At 34.4% G+C, this 25988-nt stretch overlaps 1 protein-coding gene and 4 non-coding genes across 10 annotated transcripts in view; 4 read left to right on the forward strand and 1 right to left on the reverse strand.

Moving 5' to 3' along the window:
• LOC108369932 (myotubularin-related protein 4) overlaps window positions 1-25988 on the forward strand; it is a 37816-nt gene that overhangs the window by 5753 nt on the left and 6075 nt on the right. For 4 of the 6 annotated variants that reach the window (XM_017625148.1, XM_017625149.1, XM_017625151.1 and 1 more), the window contains 13 exons: window positions 19905-20026; window positions 20104-20963; window positions 21035-21225; window positions 21292-21487; window positions 21563-21748; window positions 21812-21976; window positions 22057-22183; window positions 22249-22354; window positions 22738-23267; window positions 23350-23609; window positions 23671-24275; window positions 24360-24516; window positions 24578-24685. In XM_017625148.1, the coding sequence (XP_017480637.1) occupies window positions 19909-20026; window positions 20104-20963; window positions 21035-21225; window positions 21292-21487; window positions 21563-21748; window positions 21812-21976; window positions 22057-22183; window positions 22249-22354; window positions 22738-23267; window positions 23350-23609; window positions 23671-24275; window positions 24360-24516; window positions 24578-24685 (3609 nt within the window). In that variant the 5' untranslated portion in view covers window positions 19905-19908. Of the gene's footprint in view, window positions 1-9258; window positions 9271-14552; window positions 14779-15762; window positions 15774-19904; window positions 20027-20103; window positions 20964-21034; window positions 21226-21291; window positions 21488-21562; window positions 21749-21811; window positions 21977-22056; window positions 22184-22248; window positions 22355-22737; window positions 23268-23349; window positions 23610-23670; window positions 24276-24359; window positions 24517-24577; window positions 24686-25988 lie in introns of those variants that run through there. The other 2 variants (XM_017625152.1, XM_017625150.1) reach the window with 2 other exon arrangements.
• TRNAY-GUA (transfer RNA tyrosine (anticodon GUA)) lies at window positions 12102-12206 on the forward strand. Its single transcript has 2 exons — window positions 12102-12138; window positions 12171-12206. It is a non-coding gene; the product is annotated as a tRNA-Tyr (tRNA).
• Window positions 12510-12606, forward strand: TRNAY-GUA (transfer RNA tyrosine (anticodon GUA)). The gene is made up of 2 exons: window positions 12510-12546; window positions 12571-12606. It is a non-coding gene; the product is annotated as a tRNA-Tyr (tRNA).
• Window positions 12854-12950, reverse strand: TRNAH-GUG (transfer RNA histidin (anticodon GUG)). Its single transcript has 2 exons — window positions 12914-12950; window positions 12854-12889 (listed from the first exon to the last, which is right to left on the reverse strand). It is a non-coding gene; the product is annotated as a tRNA-His (tRNA).
• Window positions 13270-13366, forward strand: TRNAY-GUA (transfer RNA tyrosine (anticodon GUA)). The gene is made up of 2 exons: window positions 13270-13306; window positions 13331-13366. It is a non-coding gene; the product is annotated as a tRNA-Tyr (tRNA).

Consider the following 25988-nt stretch of genomic DNA (forward strand, 5'->3'; position numbering starts at 1 on the left):
GACGGACGGACAGACAGACATGGCTTAATCGATTTCTTTTTTCATCCTGATCATTTATGTATACATTTGTCTATATCTATCTCGATTCGTTTTGGCTGTTACAAACAACCGTTATGTGAACAAAATTAATATACCCTTGTGCACAAGTGCGCTCGGGTATAATTATTGCTTTATTCAGCCTCATTGCGTAAGTCGTATATTAGGCTAAATTGTACGACTCAACAAAATTGGCATTGCCTACTGTCGTGCTGAAATGAGTAAACGACGAAAATCATCGGAAACTATGCAGTGCTGCCAAGTTTTTCGGTTTTAATACACTAGTCGAGTCGACATTTTAGGCAATGTCATGAAATTTTGGTTACGGTTCGACTCTCGCGATGAGGCTGATTATAAAAAAAAAAAATCCGATATTCCTATGTCACGGGTGGGACACGTACAAATTTTTATATCAAAAGAAGCTTTCAATATTGAAGATTATTTATTAAAAAATATAAGAAGCCAAGTAGAGGTTCAATTCACTCACGTTTTATTTTAGGATAGTTGCATTTTATATGGAAGAAAATGCCTAGACCGGCAGCCAAAAAAAAATATTAAAAATCAACGCGATTTAGTTTAAAAGTTTTGGGTGTAATTATCAAAGTTTTGTACGAAATTTGAAACGTGGATTTTTGTGGTGCTGGTTATGTAATGTGCTAGACTTTTATAAAAAAAACTTTGAATAAACAAATTTTCAACAAAAAAGTTACAGTCAATGCCGTTATAACATTTTCAATATCTAAGTTCTATCGACTAAGTAGGTGTATGGTGTCAAGTTAGCACTACATACCGTATATAAAAAAAAAAATGAGAGCTACAAATTTTTTTCTTTCCACAACAAATTTACCACAAAAAATCTACAATTAATGCCATAGTCAACTTTTCCAATTTCGAAATGTGTAGTGCTAACTTGACAGACGTCAAAAAATTTACTTAGAACTTGATTTCCAAACGTAAAAAAGGTAATAAAAATGCATTTAAAGCTTTAATTTGTAATTTTTCGGTTGATTCAAGAAGTTTAGAAATGTCTGATCCAAATGTTTGTTAGTTTTATAAACAAATAATTTTTGCTCTAAGGTTCACTTTCTCATGGAACCTCCCATATGATAATCTTTTATTCTGGCAACGATTTATACAATCGCAAATCCGGGTAAATATTGGACTGCCCAGTTATCCGGTCATTATCTACTCACGTATGTACTTCATTACCTTGGCCAAATCATCAGCGCTAGATTTTACATGCATATTTATCGATAATCATGTTGATTGATTTATACTTGAATATTTGTTTTTGCTTAATTTGGTTTGCAAATTAATATGTTTGTGCATTGTTACGGTACAGCGTTTAGCAGTTGATTACCTATCACCGTGTAGATTTCAAGTTCTTTGTAAATCGTTCAAAATAAATTCAATTGATTTTTCTTTGGCTACCCCTAATACTTAAAATGTGTATTTGATTCAGAGAAGTTCGCCCAATAGAAGTGTTACTTAGTGAAATGCAATAACGTATGGATATATTTGTGATATTTTTCATCGATTTGTTCGGGAAACATACATATTATTTATTAGATTTTCCGGTACAAAAATGTTTCTTTCTATGTTCCAACATAATTTCATGGAGCATGTTTTCAATAATCCTGACGATACAACTCATTAATTTTTCTTTATTTAAATTTTACAGATAACTACGTTTTATAGGCATATATTACCCTTTTACTTATTTTAATATAGACACGCGTGACAAATGTTAAAAAAATAAAAATAAATTACCCCAACAGACAAAGCAATAAATTGCAAACACCTAAGTTTCACATAGCAAAAAAAAAAAACACAAAGGCCATCATCTGTTGATTCTATTTTCGTAAAAGTTATTTTTAGCACGAGTATTCTCTTTTTAATGCAACAATGTTGAGTTAAATGTGAGGACATGTATGTATTTTTTTCTCTTTTGACTTTGATCTTTGAATTTTTTCGTTTGTATTAATTGTTTTTTTTTTTTTTAAGATTTCTTTTTTGTTTATATATTACTCTACATTTTCTCTTTGATTGCATTCTTTGTAGGTATTTGTTTCTGTAAGTTAGCTCAGTACGGAAAGAAACTAGTTTAAATATCGATTTTCAACCAGTTTTTTACCCACCACAACTAGTTGAAGATCTGACTTTCTTCCTTGGAACGAACTGTCGACTTTAACATGGCGATGTCCTAGGCATCATTAAATTATCCGACTCTGCATTATTTGGCCCAAAGAACTTCAGTATGTTTCGCTTGAATACGCTTTCGTTCTGCACTTCACAGATGCTTTTTCATATTTCCAAGACAGAAAAAAAAATGTGTTATCATTTTCACATGTTGTCTCTGTTGAGATTCGAACCCGGACGTTCTGGAAGCTAACAAGTAACAGCAAGCATATCTGCTCTGTAGCTCAGCTACAGCCAGACATGTAAATGCGCTTTCAAATGTTCAGTTTGAATTGTGTGCAAGCAGCCAGTCGATTTTCCGACTCTGCATTTGATTTCAACTACTTTAAAATGCATTTGGCTTAAAGCACTTCAAAGTCGGTATGTTTATTTTGCAGATGTCTTTTCAAGCAATTTAAAATTACTTGTTATTAAATGCTGAAATAGTTAATTGCCGAAAGTAAGATGATTTTTGAACTAAGCAATATTGAATTACTTGCAAGGATATGTATGAAAAGTGTAGGCATTTGGTTTATCTCAACGAGGCTGCTGGGAGATTATACATCAATTTCGAGGTAGTTGCTGCATAAGTAGAAATAAATTATTTTTTCTGCGGTAATTGTCACGCGATTTCGCTTTACATATACACTGGCAAGCAAAAGTGAGTGCATGGTCTTTTTTTGTTTAATATTTGCAATGTTTTCAAGTAAACATTTTTTTGTTATTTTTTTTATAAAAAAAATGGTTCATGCTTTAATCAAAACCACATAAATGAAAGTTTCAAACTTTATACAGAACTTAGAAACATTCAACAAATTTTCGTCTAAATTCTGAACTTTTTAATCAGAATTTTTAGAAAAATTTTAAGTACACAGATAGATCGGGTTTTTAATTCTAGTAAAACAAGTGCAAGTTTTAAACGGCTAAAAAATCGCCTTGATTTTTTATTGCTGACAGCTTTTTGCACTTTTTACCATATAAAATGGAATCTCTTGTAGAATAAAATGCGCAAGACCGTTTGCAAACAAAATTAAAAAAATGAACGGCTATCTTTTATAAATTGCACTTGTTACATGCATAAAACCACAAAATCCGTCGATAAAGGAATCATTAAAAATCAACCCAATTTTTTAGCCGCTTAAAAAATACACTTGTTTTAATAAATAGAATTAAAAAACCGATCTATCAGCGTACTGAAAATTTGTCTAAAAATTCTGATTAAAGGGCTGACTATAATATGAATAAGCAAGCGTGTGCAATCGTGCGAATAAACGTAAATCATATTCGGAAATAATGTACTTAACATAAAGTTTCGTCCGACTTCGTCGGAGCTTCGTCGGAGCTTCGTCGGACTTCGGACGCTTATATTACAGGTGCTATAAGGAGACAAAGGTCGAGTCTTCGAAAAATTAAAAACCTTATATTTCAAACAAATTTGAACTGAATTTTAAAAAATTAATATTGTTGTAAACGTGATTACACCCCCTTTATTCTGATATGCATATTTGTATACTTCGTATGTAAAAATTGGGACAAAAACATTTAAAAATAAAAAATACCTTTTTTATAAAAAAAAATATTTTAAACAAACAAATTACTAACCGATTTGTTTTTAAATTAATATCGTTGTTAACGCAATTAAATCTTTCTTCTGGTGTGCATGTTTGTATACTTCGTGTATAAAAATTTGAGAAAAAACACTTGAAAGGAAAAAATACATTTTTTTATAAAGAAAAATATTAAAAAAAAATAAATACTAACCGATTTTTAAAAAATTGGTTTCGTTGTAAAGGCTACCAGAAAACTTATACTTTCTTAAACCCAAAAATTTCGTTTTATATACAAAAAAAAATATATATATAAATAATTAAAAACATATTTTCCCTTTATATAAACTCCTGCCCCCTAGATGAAAGGCTGGCTACGCCCTTGTATACAAAACAATTAAAATATTTAAACCTTAGGTATATCATACGGCCAGTTAGTTCTTTTAGAGCGCATACATGGTTCTATAATAATGATTCCAGTATCTTCATTTATGTATATTGTAACTATCAATATCTTATAAAGAGAAGTGTACATTTTTTTTTATCTAAGACAAATAAAGTTAGAAGGACGAAATTCAAGGATGTGGTAGTTAACATATTACTCCTTGAATTATATTATTTCAAAAATAAATATTGAAAATTTCCAAGGATATTCAAGGATAAAGTTTTAAAAGGACATTTTCAATACTTATTCGTCCTGGTGCACCCAAAAATAATTTTTTTTTCTATTCTACAGAATTTTACCTTTTAACTGATATCCACATTGTTATTCTACAATGCACCGCATCTTTTGAATAATTTTTTTATTCAATCATATTCTAGAAATTTCAAAGTCCTTTAAAAAAAATCCAAAATCCACTAGATTATTCTTTATGGACAGTCTAATAAAGCGGCAATAACAACTATGTGCCTTGAGGAAAAATCTAGGTCAGTAGTGTTACCAATGCCGATGTCATCGTTATCGGCGTCGTCGTCTAAGTTGCTTTTGTTGTTTTTTATACATGATGAACTATAGTTACTCAATGCAGGCACAGAGGGCGCAGTGAAAGGTGATTTTAATTGGCAAGGATTTAAAGAGCGTGCACAAGTATCAAGCAAACAATAAATTTGAAAGTGCGAAATCATTGCACAAGTGAGATGATGAAATTTGTCGACGATTCTACTAACTACTAAACAATATATACATATGTAACGGGTGATTTTTTTGAGGTTAGGATTTTCATGCATTAGTATTTGACAGATCACGTGGGATTTCAGACATGGTGTCAAAGAGAAAGATGCTCAGTATGCTTTGACATTTCATCATGAATAGACTTACTAACGAGCAACGCTTGCAAATCATTGAATTTTATTACCAAAATCAGTGTTCGGTTCGAAATGTGTTTCGCAAACCCAATTGCTGCGAACGGCGACGAATCGACATTTCACGGTCTTCAGCAACACTCTCAGAAACAGACGCAATATTCTCTTCTGTACGCACTGTACGCATTCGTGTGGTTGGTTTAATGTCCAATAAAGTAAACTGAGTGCGAAACTTGGTCACAATCGCATTAATTGTTTGCTCACTTGGTCGATTATGTAGACCATAAATCGGACGTAAAGCGAACCGAACACTGATTTTGGTAATAAAATTCAATGATTTGCAAGCGTTGCTCGTTAGTAAGTCTATTCATGATGAAATGTCAAAGCATACTGAGCATCTTTCTCTTTGACACCATGTCTGAAATCCCACGTGATCTGTCAAATACTAATGCATGAAAATCCTAACCTCAAAAAAATCACCCGTTATATGTATGTACGCATTTAAAGAAAGCGCTTGGAAAACGCACTGAAAGGATGCGCGGATGCTTATATTGATTTCATATTCGATGACAGCGCATTCTCGTGAAGCATAAAATAGTCACTGTGTTGTCTTCATCGACTTTTTCTCATATTCAATTTCACCACATTTTTATTTTTAATATTTTTTTCTTGCACTTCAAATTTCTTTAAAACCATTTTAATACTTATCACCTGCCTCAGTGCAAATACGCTAAAACCAATTAATTCAGTGTTAAGTGGGAAAAGTGCATTTTCATTAACAATTTTCAACGAACGAGCGTCTGTCACAAATTCACCCTCCCGACACCGGCCAACGCTTACACAGCGAACAACAACAACATGTCAAAGCGCCAGTCTATTATTTTTTACCTATACACATCGCTGTCATGGAAAAGTTCCAATGGCAAGACAATGACAATATGGCCAACCAACTTAGTCAGTCAGCTTGACAGCGCCAGAAAACTACATATATGCATGTGACAACAACAAGGCAACTAGACGCAGCAGCAGCAGCAGCATCGACGATGGCTAAGTCGAATGCTTTCGTCGGTCGATTCCAATTTATTTTCTCCGGTTTTCCTTTTGTCACGTACCACTGGTTAAAATTCCAGCAAAGGCCGGTCGGTTGCCTTGCCGCTTTTCCTATTTTTCGTTGTTGCAGCAAACGCTCGCTGGCCATGTTTTTTTGTTGTTTGCTTGTTTTTACCTTTCAACAGTGTTTTTGTTGCTTACTACATGTGCGTTTTCGTGTTGTTTGAATTAGTGATGTATGGTCGTTAGGTTGCTTGTTTAGCTCATTAGTTGAGCACCTCGTCGCCTCGGCTTTTTCCCCAAAGCTAAACCAGCCAGTAGTCTGTGAGCGTTTGTTGGTTTTGCTCATTCATCATTTATGTGTGTACCTTTTGTTTTTGTGTGTATACGCTCGTATATTGCGGTTTTTTGTTTGTAACCAAATGAGTACTCGATTACCTGTTTCCACAAGCCATTATCTTTGTTACTTAGTGCCCAAAGTAAAAGTGGTTTTCCAGTGCGCAAGCTTTTTTCTTATGCTATTTCATTTTGCGTGTTCGAATCAGCAGACCATGGAGTCTAGGTATCCCTTGCCAAAATGTCAGAAACAAACACACGCATATGTACATATGTATGTGCATTAGGGTGCCTCACGAAAAAAGTGCCTGCAATTAGTTTTTAATAGTAGACCTTTTGTTTTTTTTTTTAATATTTACAATGTTTTGCAAGCTATAATTTTTTGTTATTTTTTAAACAAATATGGTTCGTGCTATAAGCAAAACCATATAAATCATAGTGTCAAACCGTATACAAAATTAAGGAAAGTTTAACGAATTTTCATCAAAATTTTAAATCTTTACAAATTGGAAGTGGCTAAGAAATCGCGTTGAGTTTTAATAATCTTTTTTTGACAGCTCTATGTATTTTCTTCCATAAAATAAAGAATCGCTCATACCTTGTACGGAGAAAAATGCCTACAATCATCAGAAAAAAATTAAAAATCAACGCGATTTCCTAGCCTATAAAACCACATACTAGAATTTTTTTTAGTCCGAGTAAAAAGTTTAAAATTTTGATGAAATTCGTTAAATTTTCCTTAATTTCGTATACAGTTTTAATCTTTGATTTATATAATTTTGTTTATAGTATGAACCAAATTTTTGTAAAAAAATAACAAAAAATTAGGTATACATGGCTTACAAAACATTGTGAATATTTAAAAAGAAGGTGTTCGCAGATATAACTGAGCGATCGTATGTAGAAATTGGACTTCCGGCTGTTCAAATCATTGATTGACTCCTTTATAGAACCGGGAGCTCATAGTACGCATTTGACAAACAAACTTACCTTACAGTCATGTGAAAAACAAGTGGGACACGACATTTTGACCAGTTTTGACTATATTTCTTTTGTTTGTTTAATGTTTTAATTTTTTTTTTATAAAAATGCAGCTCATCATCTAACAAAAACTATATAATGCCTAAATTTCAAACATTATAAAATTTTTTTTTATTAAGACTTTTCAGAAAACTTTTAAGTGTGTGATTTTATAGTTCATTAAATTTTCGCTTAATTTTTCTACAAAGTTTGGAATTTGTACTTATAGTACAGCCAAAACTGGTCGAAATGTCGTGTTCCTATTATTTTTCAAATGAATCTACATTAGGGTGGTTCAAAAATGCACATGAAAAAGTAAAGTCTGAATTTTAATGCTCTCATCCCCTAGGATCGAAAAATATACCCTTGCGTTTTTTATTTCGAAATCAAAAAATATTTAGATGTCGCTAAAAGTTTTCCATGTATTTTATATGGGGAACAAGTTTTTGTGGAAATGCAGTTTTGGGAATGGGCCACCTCGGAGCTGCGATTTGACATCGTTAGACTTTTTTATAGGGTTACGTGAAGGACCAATGTTATGCGAACATCCCATTAACGATTAGGCCCTTAACCCTTTCATGCTCGATACTGATTTAAGAAATTTTTACAGAAGAAAATTTCCTTTCCATTTCTTGTGTGTGAATTTTTCGTTTTTGTTGAGAGCTGTAGACCTAAATGATATTTTTCATGCAAATTTTGCTAACTTTTTAATGCAGTTTTGATGAAAAAGTTAATAACACTGTGAATCAATTTTAAGAATTTTAAGGATTCTGTTTAGGGTCTGAACCTAACCCTTGGCTGCCAATTTTTTCGTAGAACATTTTAGCCCCTTAACTCCTGTCATAATATGTCTTTTTGACTCTTATTTTAAATAAGTGTTTTGTAAGTTATCCACAAATGTAAGTTTAAGGGTTAAAATGTTTTAAGCAGATATTTTTACTAGGGGTCACCGAAGATTAAAAAATGTAAATCATGAAACGCGAGTGCGCTAAATCTAAATGCATGTGGGCGTGAATTAAATAAACAATGTAAACATAAATCGATTTAAAATATTTTTTTTTTTTAGAATCTATGTACGTATAATTAAGTTTTGTGAGCGATTTGCCCTAAATTTTTTAACCCTATAGCTCCTACGGGTCTTTTTTTGAACCATTCTCGCACAAGTTCATTAAAAGGGTTACAAATTTCACAAATTCACTAAGCGGAAAATTTTATTAGGAAACTGGGAGGTATCCAAAAAGTGGTTGTTTCATTTTTTTCTAAAAAAATTGACAATATCTAGGTCATCATTTCACGTCTCTAAAAAATACTCCGACCACCTTAGGGCAGTTACTGACGAAGAACTTGCGATTTTTTATGATTCGCTTGGGAAAAGGGAACCTATTTTTTTGGTATGTAGGCGAGGCAGTCTAATGCACTTTTTTGTGTACATGTCTACTGCTAATACATTCTTACATAAATATATATGGATGCATGTATGTACATATGTACTTATATGCATGTACTCGTATTCACGGTTGCCACTTTAAACATTTTATTAGGGCCAAAGTTTTAAGAAAAAAAGTAGGTATCATTTTTTCGATTAAAAAACCGATCTTTCTTTTTGTTGTGGAGAAAGAAAAATAACACTGAAGATGGCACATCGCCGGGACCGGTTTGTCTCCAAACCCAATTTTATATATTTTTTTATTTTACTCAAAATCTGATCATTTTTTGCGCATGCATCATTTTATTTGGTTTAAATTAACAACACATTCCGTTTTTCTTTTATTCAAACTCGAAAAAGTTTATTTATTTATAAGTACAGTAAGTAAAACTATTTAACAAACCAACTTCAAATTTGATATTAACATGAAAGTAAGTAGTAAAGCTTTTTTCTCATAAATATGTCGCCCATTCACAAGAAGACCGTCCTAACTAAGAAAACATATTTTCCATTAAACGCATTAGTTTTATTGACTGCTACCTTACAGAAAAAAGGAGAATTCTTATAATTTCGAAATTTATCATTATTATTGGGAAAGGAACCAAAACAAAAGGCAAAACATTTGAACACCACTGTCACAGTGCGAAGTAATGTAGTACATATTTATGAAATCGATTTTTATTAAATATATTGAACATTTAATAACAAAGAGATGTACTTATTTCAAAATTAATGGTTCGTGTGAAAACACATTCAATTCAATTTTTGTCACATTCTCTTCTGCTTGACTGAAATTAATCTCTTCGTCCAGTTATTTAATTTTATGATAAAATCTCAAAAAGTCTAAAATTGATTAATTGGATTGAAAAAGTAACATTTTATGGAAAACTGTACCAAAGTACTATTGATAAGAAAATGTGCCACTTTTGGTACCAAAATACCAAGTGTGGCAACCGTGCTCGTATTTGCATAACCAATGCGATCATTGACAAATATTAGATGTCGCATTTGTGTAGTGAAACGAAAGTGAATCTGAAATGCAGCAGCAACGTGAATGAAAAGTTTTGTCGTTGCACGAATGTGAAATAGCTGTGTCGCTATTGTGTATTAGGTCTTAATATCAAACCGTTATATGTAATATGTTTTTGCATATATATATATACGAAAGTAAATATGTATGAATGTATTATATATATGTAAATGTACATTCGCATAGAGTCTATGCCATAGACACATAACAAAGTCGACGACTGCAACGACAAATGTTTTATATGGGGAAATATTATTGGCGAAAACATCTGCACTGGCATCGACAGAAAACATGTGTATCATTGTTTATATAGTAAATTTATAAGGTAAAATAATTAGTTAATTATGAAGCGATCTTACTTCTAAACCTAAAAAATTCATAAAACCATGTCCAGGAGCGTCTAAATTTTGAAGTTTTTAATCTGAATTATTAGAAAAATTTTGAGTACGCAGATAGATCAGTTTTTTAATTCTAACAAGATCAAGATTTAAGCGGCTCAGAAATCACGTTGATTTTGAAAAACATTGCAAATATTAAACCAAAAACACCATGCGCTCACTTTTGATTGCCAGTGTATGCCGACTTTCTTTTCTACTGTAACCAATACAAGGTGCTCAATGACCTTGAACTGCGATACTGAATTGCTATGAAGCTGTCAAAAATATTGGTGACTTTTATAAAAAGCTACTGTTGCCATAACAACTGTAACTTTGGACATTTTTTTTTTAATTATTTTAATTTGAAATATTCTTAGTTTGCTTAACTAATTGTTTGATAAGTATATGTACATACACAATACTTCTAGAGTAAAATATGAGTATCATGAGCATCCTCTAAACGTAAAGTTTGGTACCAGCATCTCTTTCGGCAAGAGAAAAAATTTTGGAAGGTGCCCCAAACCCTATCTCGGATTTTTTTTTTTGAACTACTCTAATGTACATTATAATTATTTTTTTTTTGTTCACAAGGACGAATTGACATTGAAAACGCCCTTTTAAATATTTGTTTACGCTATTGAAGTAGAAGGAAGAAATTCGAGGATATGGTCGTGTGCCTATAATTTGTTTTAAAAAATAAAAATTGCGAATTTGCAAGGATACTTATGGACAAAATTTTGAAAGGGCTTTTCAATACCTATTCGTCCTTATACACCAAAAAATTAATATTTTTCAATTCTACAGAGTTTTATCTTTTATATGGTACTCATATTGTTATTCTATATAGCACTGAATTTTTTAATATTTTTTTGGAACTAATCAAATCTTTAAAATTTTAAAGTTATTTTAAAAAAAGCCTGGCGCCCGCGAAAGTAACTAAAAACGCAGTTTTACTATATTTGGCTCCTAGTTTTGGGAGTATATATATATATATTTTTTTTTTGCAAAATTGACTTGCTCAGTGTAATCCATGTTATCATTCACTTAATTTTTTCAATGCAATATTTTTTTTTATAAACAGATACCGTTAAATTCTAATTGGTGTTATCATTAACTCGATTTTTTGAAAAGGTAAAGGTCTTAATCGAATTGGGTTCCGGGCTGGATGAATGAAACATGCAACATAGTTTTTTTTTGTAAATTTAATTCAGTAAAAAAAGTGTTATTATAATTTTTCATGTTAAAAAACCTTTTCTTGTCAGCATCATAGTCTCTCTTACATTCCTTTGCAAATTATTTACAGAAATTTATTTTTTTCTGGATGTAACTGATCGATACAACATTTTTAATGGCGATGCATTGCGTTGAAAGTTGTTGTTTTTTTTTGTTCCTTACACACAAATCGTTTGATTAACACGACCTTGAAATCTATGTACGGATAAAATTTGCGTTGCTAATCGATACAGCCTTAATTCCCAAACAGCTGACGCTTCTTACCAATTTGATAGCGACAGTCTATGATTTTGTATACAAATCTTGTTTTTTGGAATTTCGGTTTCTCTTTCGACTGGATTTTCACGTATTTTTTCAAGCACTCTCAGATAACTGTCTGGTCAGCGTTCACCGATAATGCTATTATGTAGATTTTATTCAAATAAAACAAAAATTATAGAAATCGCCGAACGAGCAGAAATAATTTTTTGTGAAGAGTCACATACATACATACATACTTATTTACATATGTACGAGCACTCAAGACAATGCGCTAATAAAAGAAATTTTTTCGTTTACGCACAAGACCTTCGATAGCTCAGTTGGTAGAGCGGTGGACTGTAGAGTGATTTGCAAACAAGCATGTAGATATAGATATCCATAGGTCGCTGGTTCAAATCCGGCTCGAAGGATAAAGTAAATATTTTTTATTACTCGACTTTTTTTTATTGTTTTTTAAAATCTATTAAATTTTGCTAAAAAAAGCTATGAACTTTATGAATTTTAATCAAATTCAATTTCATAAAAGATAAAAAAAAAATTAACCGCTTTATAAATCGAAAATTTGTATGAAAATGTCTCTTTATGAAGCTCTTTAAATGAGTATTATTTTTTATGAATAAGGTCACAAATTTTTAAATTTGTAAATTTTGTATTTTTACTTTATGCAATAGCGCGATTTACTGGTAAGCGAAACTGCGCTGCACTTCCACATGCCTTCGATAGCTCAGTTGGTAGAGCGGTGGACTGTAGAGTAATTGAAAAGCAAGTGTAGCTATCCATAGGTCGCTGGTTCAAATCCGGCTCGAAGGAATATAAAGTATTTTCTTTTGCTGAAATATTGTGGAAAGTTGATAAAAAATAATATTATGTGTAAATTAATTGTTCGTCCTACAAAGTGGAAAAGAGTACCTACCACCTGGACTGCAATTTCTAAAACCCATGCTTGACATTATTATTTTTAAATGCAATTTTCAATTTCGCACATTTTTTAATGACAAAAATAATAAGTAGCATGTATGTATGTATTTACGCTGTTTAAAACTACTAAAAATTTGCCTCATTCGAGCCGGATTTGAACCAGCGACCTATAGATAGCTCTGCTACACTTGCTTCACTTTCACAGTCCACCGCTCTACTAACTAAGCTATCGAAGGTATGAATAAAGCAATGTATTTTGGCATCAACGAAGTTCAAAAATAAAAAAATCGTAGTCCGTTTAGTGTGAAATCTACAAAAATGCAGTCACACGTTCCGAATTGCTAGATATGAACGGATGAATGCCCATACATACATATGTACATATACATACATACATATATATTTCGAAGTATATATATGCTATGTTCAAAGCTATTCGAATTCAGTTATAGTAATGGATTTCACAAAAAATCGGTCTACGATGGATTCAGTGATAGCCCAGATTTTATTTGAGAATTTTGCTTGTTGACGCCAAAACATATCGTTTGATTCATACCTTCGATAGCTCAGTTGGTAGAGCGGTGGACTGTAGAGTAATTGCGAAGCAAGAATAGCTATCCATAGGTCGCTGGTTCAAATCCGGCTCGAAGGAGGCAAGTTTTTTATTAATTTTAAAAGTAGTATGCCTAACTACTCGTATTTAGATAAATGTTTTTTCTTTTAATAATTTAAAGATCATAATTGCCGTTGGCATTAGCTATTAATAAGTCAGACAAATCCCAAATATAAATTGGAGTATTGCTCACATTATTCAGAAAGCTCTTTAAAATATATATTATATTATGTATGTATCCATATACATATATACAAGCTATTTAGGGGGATGATCTTAACGTCTTAATAAAAATAAAAAATAAAGTAAATGAAAGAAAAACGGCTGAAAATTTAGCATTCAGCTACTATCAAACCCTTAATTTGCTTTTCTTAGACAAAAATTGATTACACTGGTTTATAGCAAAAATATTCTTTGGATGCCATTATCCAATTCCTATGTAGAATAGCTCGCTGTTTCCGAGAATCGAGTTATTTTTTTTTCTATGGATACGTTTTCGTGATATTTGAAATTTACCGTTATTCAGCTTAAAGCAAAAATTCGATGGATAAATACGAAATAATGAGTGGTCAAATAAAAAAGCGCAAGATTATTTGTAATTTGTGGAAAGTTGTGAAATTTTAAGAAAAAGCAATTGCTCAGTTCTTATGAAAACGGTCATGGGCTTTGAGGCAGCTCTGAATATAATTTTTTTTAACGAAAAACGTGGGTATTCTTTTTTTCATTTAGAAAAATCGTAGGGAGTGAAAGCCTAACATTTACAACTTTTTTTTTGTGGTCCACCCTAATGTGCTTATGTATCTGTGTACTTAATTAATATCTAATCATTCAACTGTTAAGTGTATAGCTGGTATCTACATATATTTTATTATTCATATTTTTCTTAGCATTCCTAACTCTAGAATTATTCATTATTTCAGTATACTATATATACACCTTTCTTGAGTCTATCGGCCATTGCCAGCCGCTTGGTGGAAGCATTGACACCACACTCAGTGACACTGGATACCCACTGCTCCACTACGAGAACGAGTGCGTTGCCATTGCCACTACTCGTATTCCAGCATACCTTGCACATCCATACTACGTGTGCCCATATATACTATATACAACGATGTATACACATAATTGTATATACTACCACTTTGAATATACTGAGTGCTTCGTTCGTCTCGCTTACTACGATTGTGGCGGCTACGCCATTTACGGTTGTAATCGGTGTCGCCGCATTTAGTCAACTACAGTTGCTTCTCGGTCGCGTGACGGTCGCTTCGTAACTAAAGCACATAGTTTTGGCTATTTTTTTTTTAATAAATAAATCGAATATATGTATATATTTTTCTTCTGATTTGAATACACACGTTATCATCTCTTATGGAGAACTGTTTCGAATCTTTATTGCAAGTTTTTATACGCACATCGCAGTATCGGCGTAATAATTTTGGTTTGGGGTAGGTCGGTTTCAGTATTATAGTATATAGTAAGTACGTTTTTATTTACTTGCATGTATTTTAATCGGCTAAAAGAAAGAAAAAAATCGTATTTAATACGCGTAGGTGGTTTGATTATAATAATATTAAAATGTGAAATGCATCTAATACACAACTAAGAGGAAACGTTTTCTTCTGTGTCGTCCACACGGACGGGAGTCGCTTTATTAAGCACATAAAGCATATAATATGTATATTTTTTTTTTTTGTATATCTACATATGTGGACATATATATGTATACATGTAAAAACGCTTATTTCCCTATTTCGTCCTGTCACTGTTTTGGCCGCATGCTCACGCTCGCCGCACAACCATGCTGGATACAGACTACAATTTTCATGCGGATCTCTGTACATATTCAATTCTAATTTCCCTTTCCACCACTGTCTGTACTTTTTCCGTAGCTTTGATAATGTGACAAGTGCAGTGAGCAGAGTTATGACGTCTTAAAATTAGTTTTTCGGAACACACATAAGCTTTCTTCATAAAGTTTCTCCAACCAAGCCAACCATTGGAAAGGTGACAATTGCCTTTTAACATACAAAGTTTTAAGTAATGTATGTAGTTATGTTTTATGCGTTAGTTAGAAATAACTTTAGTGTTTTCCATTGTGGCGTCAAACTGCTAGGTGCTAATACTTATTGGTTTCATACGAATTGAAAAAGTGAGGAGTGTTTAAGAGATTGCAGTTTTTCAATATTCGTTTTATTGTGGCTACGCCCCACAGTGGTCTGGGAGCGGCAAAAGCGCACATCTTCGAGGTGATAAGAAAATAAAATTGATAATTTTTGATGAGAGGGATTATTAACTAATAGATATGTTTGAAGAGTATAGGTTTTGAAAATACTGATTTGAATTCGTTTTATAACCATGGCAAGAGTAGTCCACTAAAGAGCCTATTCTCACGGCAATAAATAATTTCGCACATTGGTGGAAAGCATGAGATAAGTTTTAGGTGTTTCATTGAGTTCTGCCGAATTTTTCAGGATGTGTTTTGTTGAAATAAGTGCAAATAAGTTTTGAAACAAGTGTTTCTCAGTAGTTTCTTATAGCGTTTTCATTTCTCGAAATAATGTTGCCTTTATTCCGCCCTGCGCCAGGGTTGTCAAGTTTTCGTGTTCTTTTCTCAGCATCTTCACATGCATATCTGATAATGTTGCCAATTAACAAGGTGGCTTTTTTTTAACGTAAAAATAGTCGTAACTACTTTGCACCACGGAGCTATTGGGATTACAACGATAAACCCTGGGTAAACTGTTGAAACAAGTTGCAGCTGCTAGAGTCTGCTATCTTCCACAGACTGGACGTTTCACAATGACAGATTCCCATATGAGCTGTCGCGAAAACTATTTTCCTGGAATTTTATATGTAGTACTTTTGTCTAGGAATGACAAATTGTGCAGATTGGTAAACTTCTACACCCGCTACACTAGGAGACAGATACATATGTCTGAAATTATTTGGTTTTAAGGAAAATACAATTTTTTTGTTTGGCTGGTGGGCGTGGCAGTAGGCCGATTTTGACCACTTTTCAGATTTAAAATCTCTCTGGCTAAGCTGCAAAACGAATTTCATTAAAATTGTGTAGCATTTACCATTTTCGTCCCTAGTGTAGTGGACGTAGCAGTTTGCCAATCTATGCGATTTTTCAGATTTCTTCTTTCCTTTTTGCCAAATTTTTTATGGGGCTCTTCCAGTGTACTCCTGTCTGATACGTAAATATCCAGACAGAATTAACACTGTCCTTCGGGCATGCTTAAATATGATAGACGTCGTCTGGGTCTAGGTGTGTAGCCGACTATCCAAACCCGTTCTCAATTGAGTTATACTACGTTCAAATTGACGAGCTAAACATGTTAAATGGGCTTAAACCAGTTAAATGAACAAAACATGTTCATTAACAAGTTAAATCGCATGCAATTGTTGTTGGAAAATTGAACCAGTTAAATCATTTAACTCGTTTGAAAACCAGTTCAGCGCAGAGTTGTATCAGAAAGCTTTCTGCTCCGGCCAATCAGAAAGACCCAAAAGCTTTCATTTGACACGCCAACGTTCTAAAAATTTATATTCTGAAAAATATTAAAAATTAAAAATTATCAAAAAATATCAAAATTGTATGCATGTCTGCCCGCCAAAAAAGAGGCAAAGGCGGTAAATAGTTATTTCCCATGAGGTCTCATCGTACGCAGAGATAAATAGTGCATAGGAACTAAACATTTTTGAAGTCTCTAAGTAATCCGTATGCGTTAATAGGTTTGTTCGTCGAAAATCCAGCAAGAATTATCCAACACTCAAAATATCAGAGAGTAAGAAAAAATTCTCTCAAATTCTCTCTCATGTTGAGAAACTTGCAAATTTCTGCACGAACGCAAATTTGCAGGAATTTGCAAGTTTCGCTGCCAGCTGGCGTCCACGGTTGCATTTCAAACATAAACAATTTTTATAGAATTTTTAAAATTCTTTCGGATGGCCAAAAACAGGATATACATGTATATTTCTTGTTGTTCTGACTTTCTTTAACATACATTTCAATTTCTTCATCGTACTAGCTGTCGGGTTTCTTAAATCGACTCTGGTTGCAATTGCATTCCGATTGCGAATACCATTTTTTTCAGCCGAATTAAGTTCAAATCATTGGAATTAACTAAATTAATTATATCAACAATTATTTACTTCCTTTTTTCATAAAAAAATCGCTCGTGTTTATAAATTTTTAAATTTAACGAACTAATTTATTCAAATTATTGTAGACAAAAATGCAACCATGCGCCACAACCACATGTTTTTCGTGTTTGCAAATTCTTGCTGGCAAAATTTTTTCCAGCAAGAATTTGCAACTTCTCTCCAAGAGAACTGTCACTTTGCTCTCACAATTTTTGAGTGTTGGATAATTTTTTGGTCTGCACGAACGCGATTTGGGCAAAAATCGTGATAATTCGTACAAATTCGTACAAATTTTTTGCTCGACGAACAAACCTAATATCATGAAGCAGACATTCGCACAAAACAAATTGAAACACAAAAACTTGATTTTGAATTTTTTCGAATTTTCAATGTGGACGATTGTGTTTTTCAAAAAGCTCTTTTTCATTTAACAAGTTAAATGGGGCCAATTTGAACGTAATATTAGAGTACAGTTTTTTTCGGAGTTCTCCTTCCATGATGTGGATAAAGAAGCACGCGCTTATAGTACAAAGTTGGCCCTTTCCATGTCGCGCTAGGGTGTGTCGTTATGAATATTTGAAGTCCGCAATTGCTATTAAATGCAAGCCTTATCGTCTATCCGAAGGTCGCAATAAATGTAATCTTAAATTTAGTAAAAATTAATTCCGTTTTCGTTTTTTTTTCAAACTCTTATTCCATTATAATTAGTTCCTTTAGTTTTCTGGTTGCGTATCGCTGAGAACGTCAAGTAAATGTTCATGTTTTTTTCCCACTTGCGGCAACCAATGTTCAGGTAATAAAGGCTAAATCTCTATTCTAAACCTTGCCAAACACTAGAGTCCCTTGACGATAGATCTTCCGAGTCGAAAACTTAACTGAAAATGAGTTTTCCACCAAAAGATTTACTCGTCTATGCTCTGCCTATGATGTCCGCAGTTAAGCAGCCGTAATAAATTTTTATGGTATGGGATTAATATTAATCTGCAAGCTGAGCTTACTCGCCAGCCTTCTATCCAGAAAATTCACAGTCAGCAGCTTCCACATCCTAGAATATAAGATTACCGAAACTCTTGGTGTGCGCACTTGCATTTTAGCAGTAGCTTTGTTTACCTAGTCCTTATCAGCTGGCTTATAAGTTCAGCTCTCACCTCAACGTAAACCGCTACCCTCTGGATAAAATGTATGTATGTACTATACACTTTATAGGCACATCTATAAGTTGCGGCGATTGCAGGTTTTATGCTGTTTTTTCAGTCGAAATAGATATTTAACAACAACTGTGTTGGTGGTTGCCAACATGCCGCCGTCCTTGCACAGGTCCAACATTTAGCCGAAGTTACCGATCCAGCTGCGATGTAAGTGTCGTGTGTTTACCAAACGTTTCAACTCACCGTTGGATACGGAGTGTGCTTTCCTTTTTACTTGCTGACGCCCACATGTGTAGCGCCTTGTTGAAAGGTGTTTCGTACATTGCGTGCGTGCCTTCCATTTGACGGCTTTGCTGACCTAGTGTGATGTTCCGACTTGCCTTGTGGTTTGCGTGCTACAGTGGCTTCGTTTAGTAGACTGTGATGAAGAGTGCGGTGGCTCAATTTACATACATACTCGGCAGCTGTTTTGAAACAGCAACACAGTGAAAAATGTCATATGTCCGATACTCTGTGCAAGTTCAACAATTGATTTGTATGAGCTGGTGGGGGGTGGAAGTGTAGTTTGGAAAAGTTACTGTTAGGATTGGATGGAGAAGTAAGAGAGCATAATTGCACTTCGGCGACTCTTATATGATTATCGGAGCTTCGCTGGAGTTAAGTAATTCTTCCTGAGACATACGAACCATTTAAGATATTTCTTCATGTAGGGGAATCGTGTGGATGTAATCTCCATACTACTCTAAGCGTGTTCCTTGCTCTGCCTCACCTCTTCAATCTGCTTCCAAAGTCTTGCCCCTTCTCCGAGGTAAATTGTTCCATGGAAATGAGACCTTACTTGTTATATTTGTGATATTTGGCACATATTTTGATATGTATACATATTTGGTGATGGAACACACAATGGGCCGTATGAATAAAAATAAGCAATTGCTTTTTCTTAAAATTTCAGATCTTTTACTCAATTTATTCAAACACCCAATAACCTTGCACATAGTAAGTACACCTTAAAGCATACACAGACGGCAGCGTTGATCCGGATCAACTCGGGAATTAACTCCAGTTGATCCGAATTAAGTCGAAGTTAATACGGATCAACGCTGCCTTCTGTCAAAGCTTTTAGAGGGCAAATATTATCCCCTTTTTCGGGGTAGGAAATATTAGAATATTGTTATTTGTATTTCAAAAATTTTCTTCATGCTAAACATACAAACGTATGTATGTATAAAGAATTTTCTATTATTTAATTTATTTTATAATTCTTTTATTTGCAGCTAAATGGAGGGATCGGATGGATCACCTCCTCCGTCATTGTGCATTGTACGAGCAACTGAATTTTTTCCAAAATCTCAAATGGAGAAGGAAGATACACAGTTGACGGTGCCCTTTCAAGAACGTTAGTATCTATGTGAATTTTCGATTGTTTATTTAGTTTATTTTTGATAACTCAAAAAAATTACGTTCTTAATGCAGTTGCCGGTGAATCCGTCAAATATCTGGGACGTACAGATGATGGTGTTTTGGCGCTCTCTACATACCGCATATTTATGCTTAAAAACTCTACCAACTCAGAGACATCTGTGCCACTGGGCCTGATCGAGAGCGTACATATCCGTGACCTGTTTCAATTAATCATAAATTGTAAAGACGCTAGCACTGTGAAATGTTCCTTTGAAACAGCTGAACAATGCTCCGATTGGCAGCGCCGTATTAATCAATCAGTGGGTGTCCCGCCAACGTTGGAAGCATTATTCGCGTTTCCCTTCCACTCGTATATGTGTGATGCAATTAGCGTACAGAATGGCGATGGTATTGGCAGATTAGCCGATGGTAGCATCATTGACAATTCTACCGAGTACCTGGAACGCTTACAACGTGCCTCCCGCGATGATGACGATTTTATGCGTGAAGTCGAACGACTCGGTTTCGATCTAAATGGAGCGTGGCGTATTTCCAAAGCCAATGAGGAGTTCAAATTGTGTCCTTCATATCCGCAAAAGTTGCTGGTGCCGGGTTGCATATCGGACGAAATGCTCAATGAAGTGGCGAACTTTCGAGGTTCGCGGCGTCTGCCAGCGGTTGTATGGCGTCATCGAAAATCGGGCGCAGTGATTGCGCGCTGCAGTCAGCCGGAGGTGGGTTGGTTCGGTTGGCGCAGTACGAAAGACGAGCAACTGTTCAAAGCATTGGCTGATGCTTGTGCCTTTGACAGAGGCGAGCAGATGCGTCGTTTCATGCAGTGCACAAATCCTGGGCTCACCATGACTTCCGGTGAGAATTCACCATCAAGCACTGAAAACAGTCACGAGGAAGTGGCGCTAGATGAAGTGAGAGTACGTAAAGTACTTATAAATTGTAGCGTATTACATTCGAACCTATTGATTTTTTTTTCTTTTCCTATTAGAAAATCCTTATTATAGATGCGCGTAGCTACGCATCTGCTGTAACGAATCGTGCACGCGGCGGAGGCTGCGAATGCATTGAATATTATCCGTGCGCGGAAATAGAATTTATGAATCTAGGTAACATTCATGTCATACGAAAGAGTTTTCATGCGCTCAGACAACTGTGTGCTTCACCACCAGATTGTCCCAAGTAAGCTTGATAATAGTTTTCTTATGACTCTACTTACATTTGTATGTAAACTTGTATTTCTTTTAGTTGGTTAGGTTTACTCGAAAAGACAATGTGGCTGCAACACCTTTCTGGACTTTTAGCTGCGGCCGTAACCGTCTGCCATGCCATCGAGAAGAAAGGGCGCCCGGTATTGGTACACTGTTCGGACGGCTGGGATCGAACGCCACAAATAGTGGCCACAGCACAACTGTGCTTGGATCCTTTCTATCGCACTGTTGAGGTAACCATTCAGGATGCCAGATTTTGGTACTTTGCATACAAATAATATATTTTTTTGATGTATAATTTTTATTAGGGTTTCCGCATTCTCGTTGAACGTGAATGGCTGAGTTTTGGGCATAAATTTTCCGATCGCTGTGGTCATGGGCCCGGTTCTGAAGACGTAAATGAAAGATGCCCAGTTTTCTTGCAATGGTTGGATATAGTGCATCAAATACACAGACAATTCCCATGTAGTTTTGAATTCAACATGGCGTACTTGGTAATTAGTGAGATTAGCAAATGTCTAGCAGCATGCACTGAAATTTATTATCTTTTATTTTAGATAAAATTAGCACAACACTCCCATTCATGTTTATTCGGTACCTTCCTTTGCAACACATACAGGGAGCGTTTGGAAAAGTCAGTATTTGAGCGCACATTCTCAGTCTGGCCTTTCCTCTCAGGACCAATGTATAAAAATCCGCTTTACATAGCAAATAGAGATGCGGTAAACTTTATATTTCATTACTGGAAAGCATTATTCTTAATTTGCTTTGTTTTATTTGTATACATTATTTTATTAACTAGGTAATTTGGCCTGCGCATCATGTGCGAGATTTATACTTATGGACTGATGTTTATTTGGGTAGTCTGGGCAATCAAAATAGCATTGATTTTCCCAACAACAGTAATGAAACTGTGCAAGGTTCGATAAGTGAGTTTAACATTACTTTAGCTTTTCTTAGATTTGAAGGAAAACCTTAATTAATTCATTTCAAGCTCCCATGACTAAGACACGTTCGTATGGTGATTTAACATCAGCAAACATTATGCAGAGTGGAATATCACGTCGTTCCAGCGATCCAAACGTGACTTTAGAACCGAAGTAAGCAAATCTATAAGTTAAATCTGCTAATATGTTAATTTGGTTTCATTCAGAAATCTATTTCTTACGTCAGTTAGTGATAAAATTGTTTTTTGCGCGTATTCTAAAAGTGCCCACACACTTGATAAGTACCAGCAATTTTTCTATGAAATTCTACTTTTTCGTGCGAACACCCAAAAAGAATCTCCCTTTCTCAAGCCTTACAGCGAATTGCAAGTGTTAGGGCACTTTTAAACGCGAGTAGTTTAAAATTCGAAATCTTACTCGAAATTTTTGACAGTTACGTTTCTAGATTTAAAAAGTGGGTGGGGAATAACCTCAGATTTTCGATTAGTATGAAAATAAAAAAATTATTGGTACTATTTGGTAATTTATAATTTCAGTTTAACTATGACATCCAATTTTGAAAATAATTGCATTTCGAATATGAAAACCGAGCGGGGAGATTCACCAGATGATGTAAATGATACCATACAGAAAATCCAAAATCTCACCATGCAGTTAAATAACCAAGACGAAGAAAATTTTACTGGTATTGGAAAAACTGCAGATGAACTGCAGAAAGATGCACAAAAAGGACTAAACGAGGATATAATGGATGATGATCAGGTTACTGAAAACATGTCACTGCAGGACAAATTCAACAACATGTCATCAGTGATTTTCGACAGTTATCCGTTTGAAGCCCTTAGGTCGAATATCGCAAATTTAAACGAAACCGCTATTACGCATAAAACAACCGATGTTTACAATATTACACATAATGGCGTTGAGTTGGGTAGTTTGAGTCAGTATGATGAAGCTAAGAATACTCTAGCTGCCACTGAGATCAGAGATACGGGTGGCGGTAAGAACTTGAGTACGTATAAGGCCTGCATGAACGAGGACCTGATGCTGAGTGTAGACCTAAGTGGTGAGTATTCGTTTTTGAGACAGCGAAATAAATTCATCCATTTGTATGTACATATATTTGTATTGTTTATATTTTTTTTTAGATGCTAGTTCCAAAGTGGATGACGCTGCAGCGTGTGAAGCAGAAGAACGACGAAGCATTTGGCATGGTTCGATCAACACTAGCACAGACACTTTAGTGCCGATCGAGAGAAGACAGAGTAATGACTGTCGAGAAATTAAAACACCTGCTGCGAAGGAAATCGATGTTGCCGACGGCTCTGTATCACCTGAAAGACTATCTACGACAGCTGACAAAATGGAACTTGGTTTAACTTCACCATATGTTCTATTAAAACAAGAGGTATTCAAATGAAGTTTATCATTAAACTAAAATTAATAGATTTTTGCGTTTCTGTATCTAGCGCAAAAATTCTTTAACCTGCAATACAGCTGTAAGTAGCATTGGCGTCAATGGCTTGAATAACAGTATTTTGCCTAAAGTTCATGGCAGTAGTAGTACCTCGAATCGTTCAAATATCTTGTCAAATTCATCTAGTAATGCCTCCATCTCATCAACATCGTCTTCACTCAATAATTTAAAAAACATTAGAAACAGCAATAATAGCCTCGCAACAACTATGACAGATCAGAATTGTGACAATAAAAGTGAGAATGAAGCTGATATAGATCCTGACGAATTAGACGCCGATGATGCTGCTGATCCGTTTCCAAATACTCATGCGCATTCCAACGATTCCATGAATGAAAGTATCATTATTTTGCCAGAGCATCGAAAGTTGGAAATATCTGTGAGTGGCAATTGTGAGACAATCTCAAATAACGGTGTGTCATTGCCAACGACACCGACAGACTTTGCTGCAAGCGCAACTGTTGGAGTTAGAAGCGGATTTGGTGGAGTTGCAGCTGTAGGTGGTGCAGCCACTCATCGGCGGCGACGCACATCTTCGTCGAACTCTAATCCAAATCGTTTTTTTGATGGCATTAATATAAAGTTAGCTAATGGAAGGTATGCGCAAAAATCCATCCAAATTTCTGTTACTATCATAAAAAGTGCACATTTTGATATGCATTCAATGTTTTCCCCAATCAGCACAACACGATTTTCTTTGCCTGGTGCACGTTCGTTGCCGATGACACCGCCCGCACAACAGGAACGACCACAAATCACAATATCCTGTCCAGATGGATTGGCGCATGCCTTGAGCGAACAAAATCTCCGACTGCAACAAATTGTGCTCGAACACAAGGTTAGTCAAATCGTAGAATCTAAATTTTTTGTTTCATACAAATATTTTATTTTACGTTTAGGTGCGCGAGGATGTACTGTTGCGTGAAATACATGACATGCGCATGGCGTTACTTAAAAAAATATGCCCAAATTGCAACGTTGCACAAACAAATGCAAATGATGAACAGGTAAGCAACTTGAAGATGAAATTTAGTTATTTAATTATTTAAATTGTAGGATTATTTGATAGGGGTGGTATACAAAGATGCTGCATCATTATAAAAAGCCTCTTAGTACAAGTAGTTACATTGTGAAGCTGAACGTACGCGGTATATTTTTGAAAGAGGGCATCTTGGCGATCCTTTTTATTGATCCTGCACATCTGCGTCTTATTTTGTTTGTACTTAAATGATAAATTTTAAGAGTTGGAGCCTTGATGATTAAGGGAAGGCTTTTTTAAAGACTAAATACTTTCTTTCACTCTTCCCTTTCTTTTTAAATATTTTCTCTTTTTCAAAGAGTTCGAATACTGACTATGGCTTTGCTCAGCGAAAAGGATCAGCTGATGCCCTCTTGCAAAAATATACCGTGGTTATATTGTTACAACAAAAAAATTAAATGCTGAAGTATAAATTTATTAAAAAATAAATGTACTTTGATCTAGGTACTATATATTTGGCCAATATCATAGGAATTTTTTAAATTAGCGATGGTCAAATTTGAAAAAAATTAAGAAAAATATATATATTTTTTTTAATTTTATGGAAATTCCCAATAATCTAAGTCTAACAATATATTGCTATACATCATTTTAAAGGTCAATAAACCCTTTTTCAAAACACTCTACCTACAATCTACATTAAGTTTTGTTTCGGGTGTATTTCGTGATTTCGTAGCACCGTGTTATGAGTGAAAGCGATCTCTTTTAATGCAGAAGAAGTAAACTGTTGGTTTTTTAAACAAAAACAAAATTTTTAATAAATTTAAAAAAATACTTAAAAAATCAAAAGGTATTAAGTTGATAATTTGAAAATCATTTAACCTTGCATCATATGAATTAAACTTACAGATATGTATAAAATGGGCATATATTATGGAAACGGTGAAAAAATTAAAAGAAATATACTTATAATTCAAAAGAAAACTATCGCACACTATCGATGGTGCCGACTATCGATAGTTTCTGATCTCTAGTCCGTAGTTATACCATTTTCCCACGCTACCCGGAATTACTTGGTTCGCTCCACCAATTACGATCGCGAATGACAGTTGACAGTTTGACAGTTCTCTGTCTCTGTGTTTTGTTTTTATTTTTCTTCGCTGCAAAATTGATGCAAAATGTAGGTTCTTCCTAAAAATGTATAGGGGTATTCTCTGAGTCTTGCAAAGCCCTTGCACGGTGCACGGATTGCACGGTTTGCAAAGCTGTCCCATACGAAAACCGGTTTTTACCGTGCAATCCGTGCAATCTGTGCACCATGCAAGGGCTTT

Source organism: Rhagoletis zephyria, unplaced genomic scaffold (genome assembly GCF_001687245.7).
Source record: "Rhagoletis zephyria isolate East Lansing unplaced genomic scaffold, Rhagoletis_zephyria_1.1 Rzeph_scaffold_03920, whole genome shotgun sequence".
Classification (NCBI taxonomy): domain Eukaryota; kingdom Metazoa; phylum Arthropoda; class Insecta; order Diptera; family Tephritidae; genus Rhagoletis; species Rhagoletis zephyria.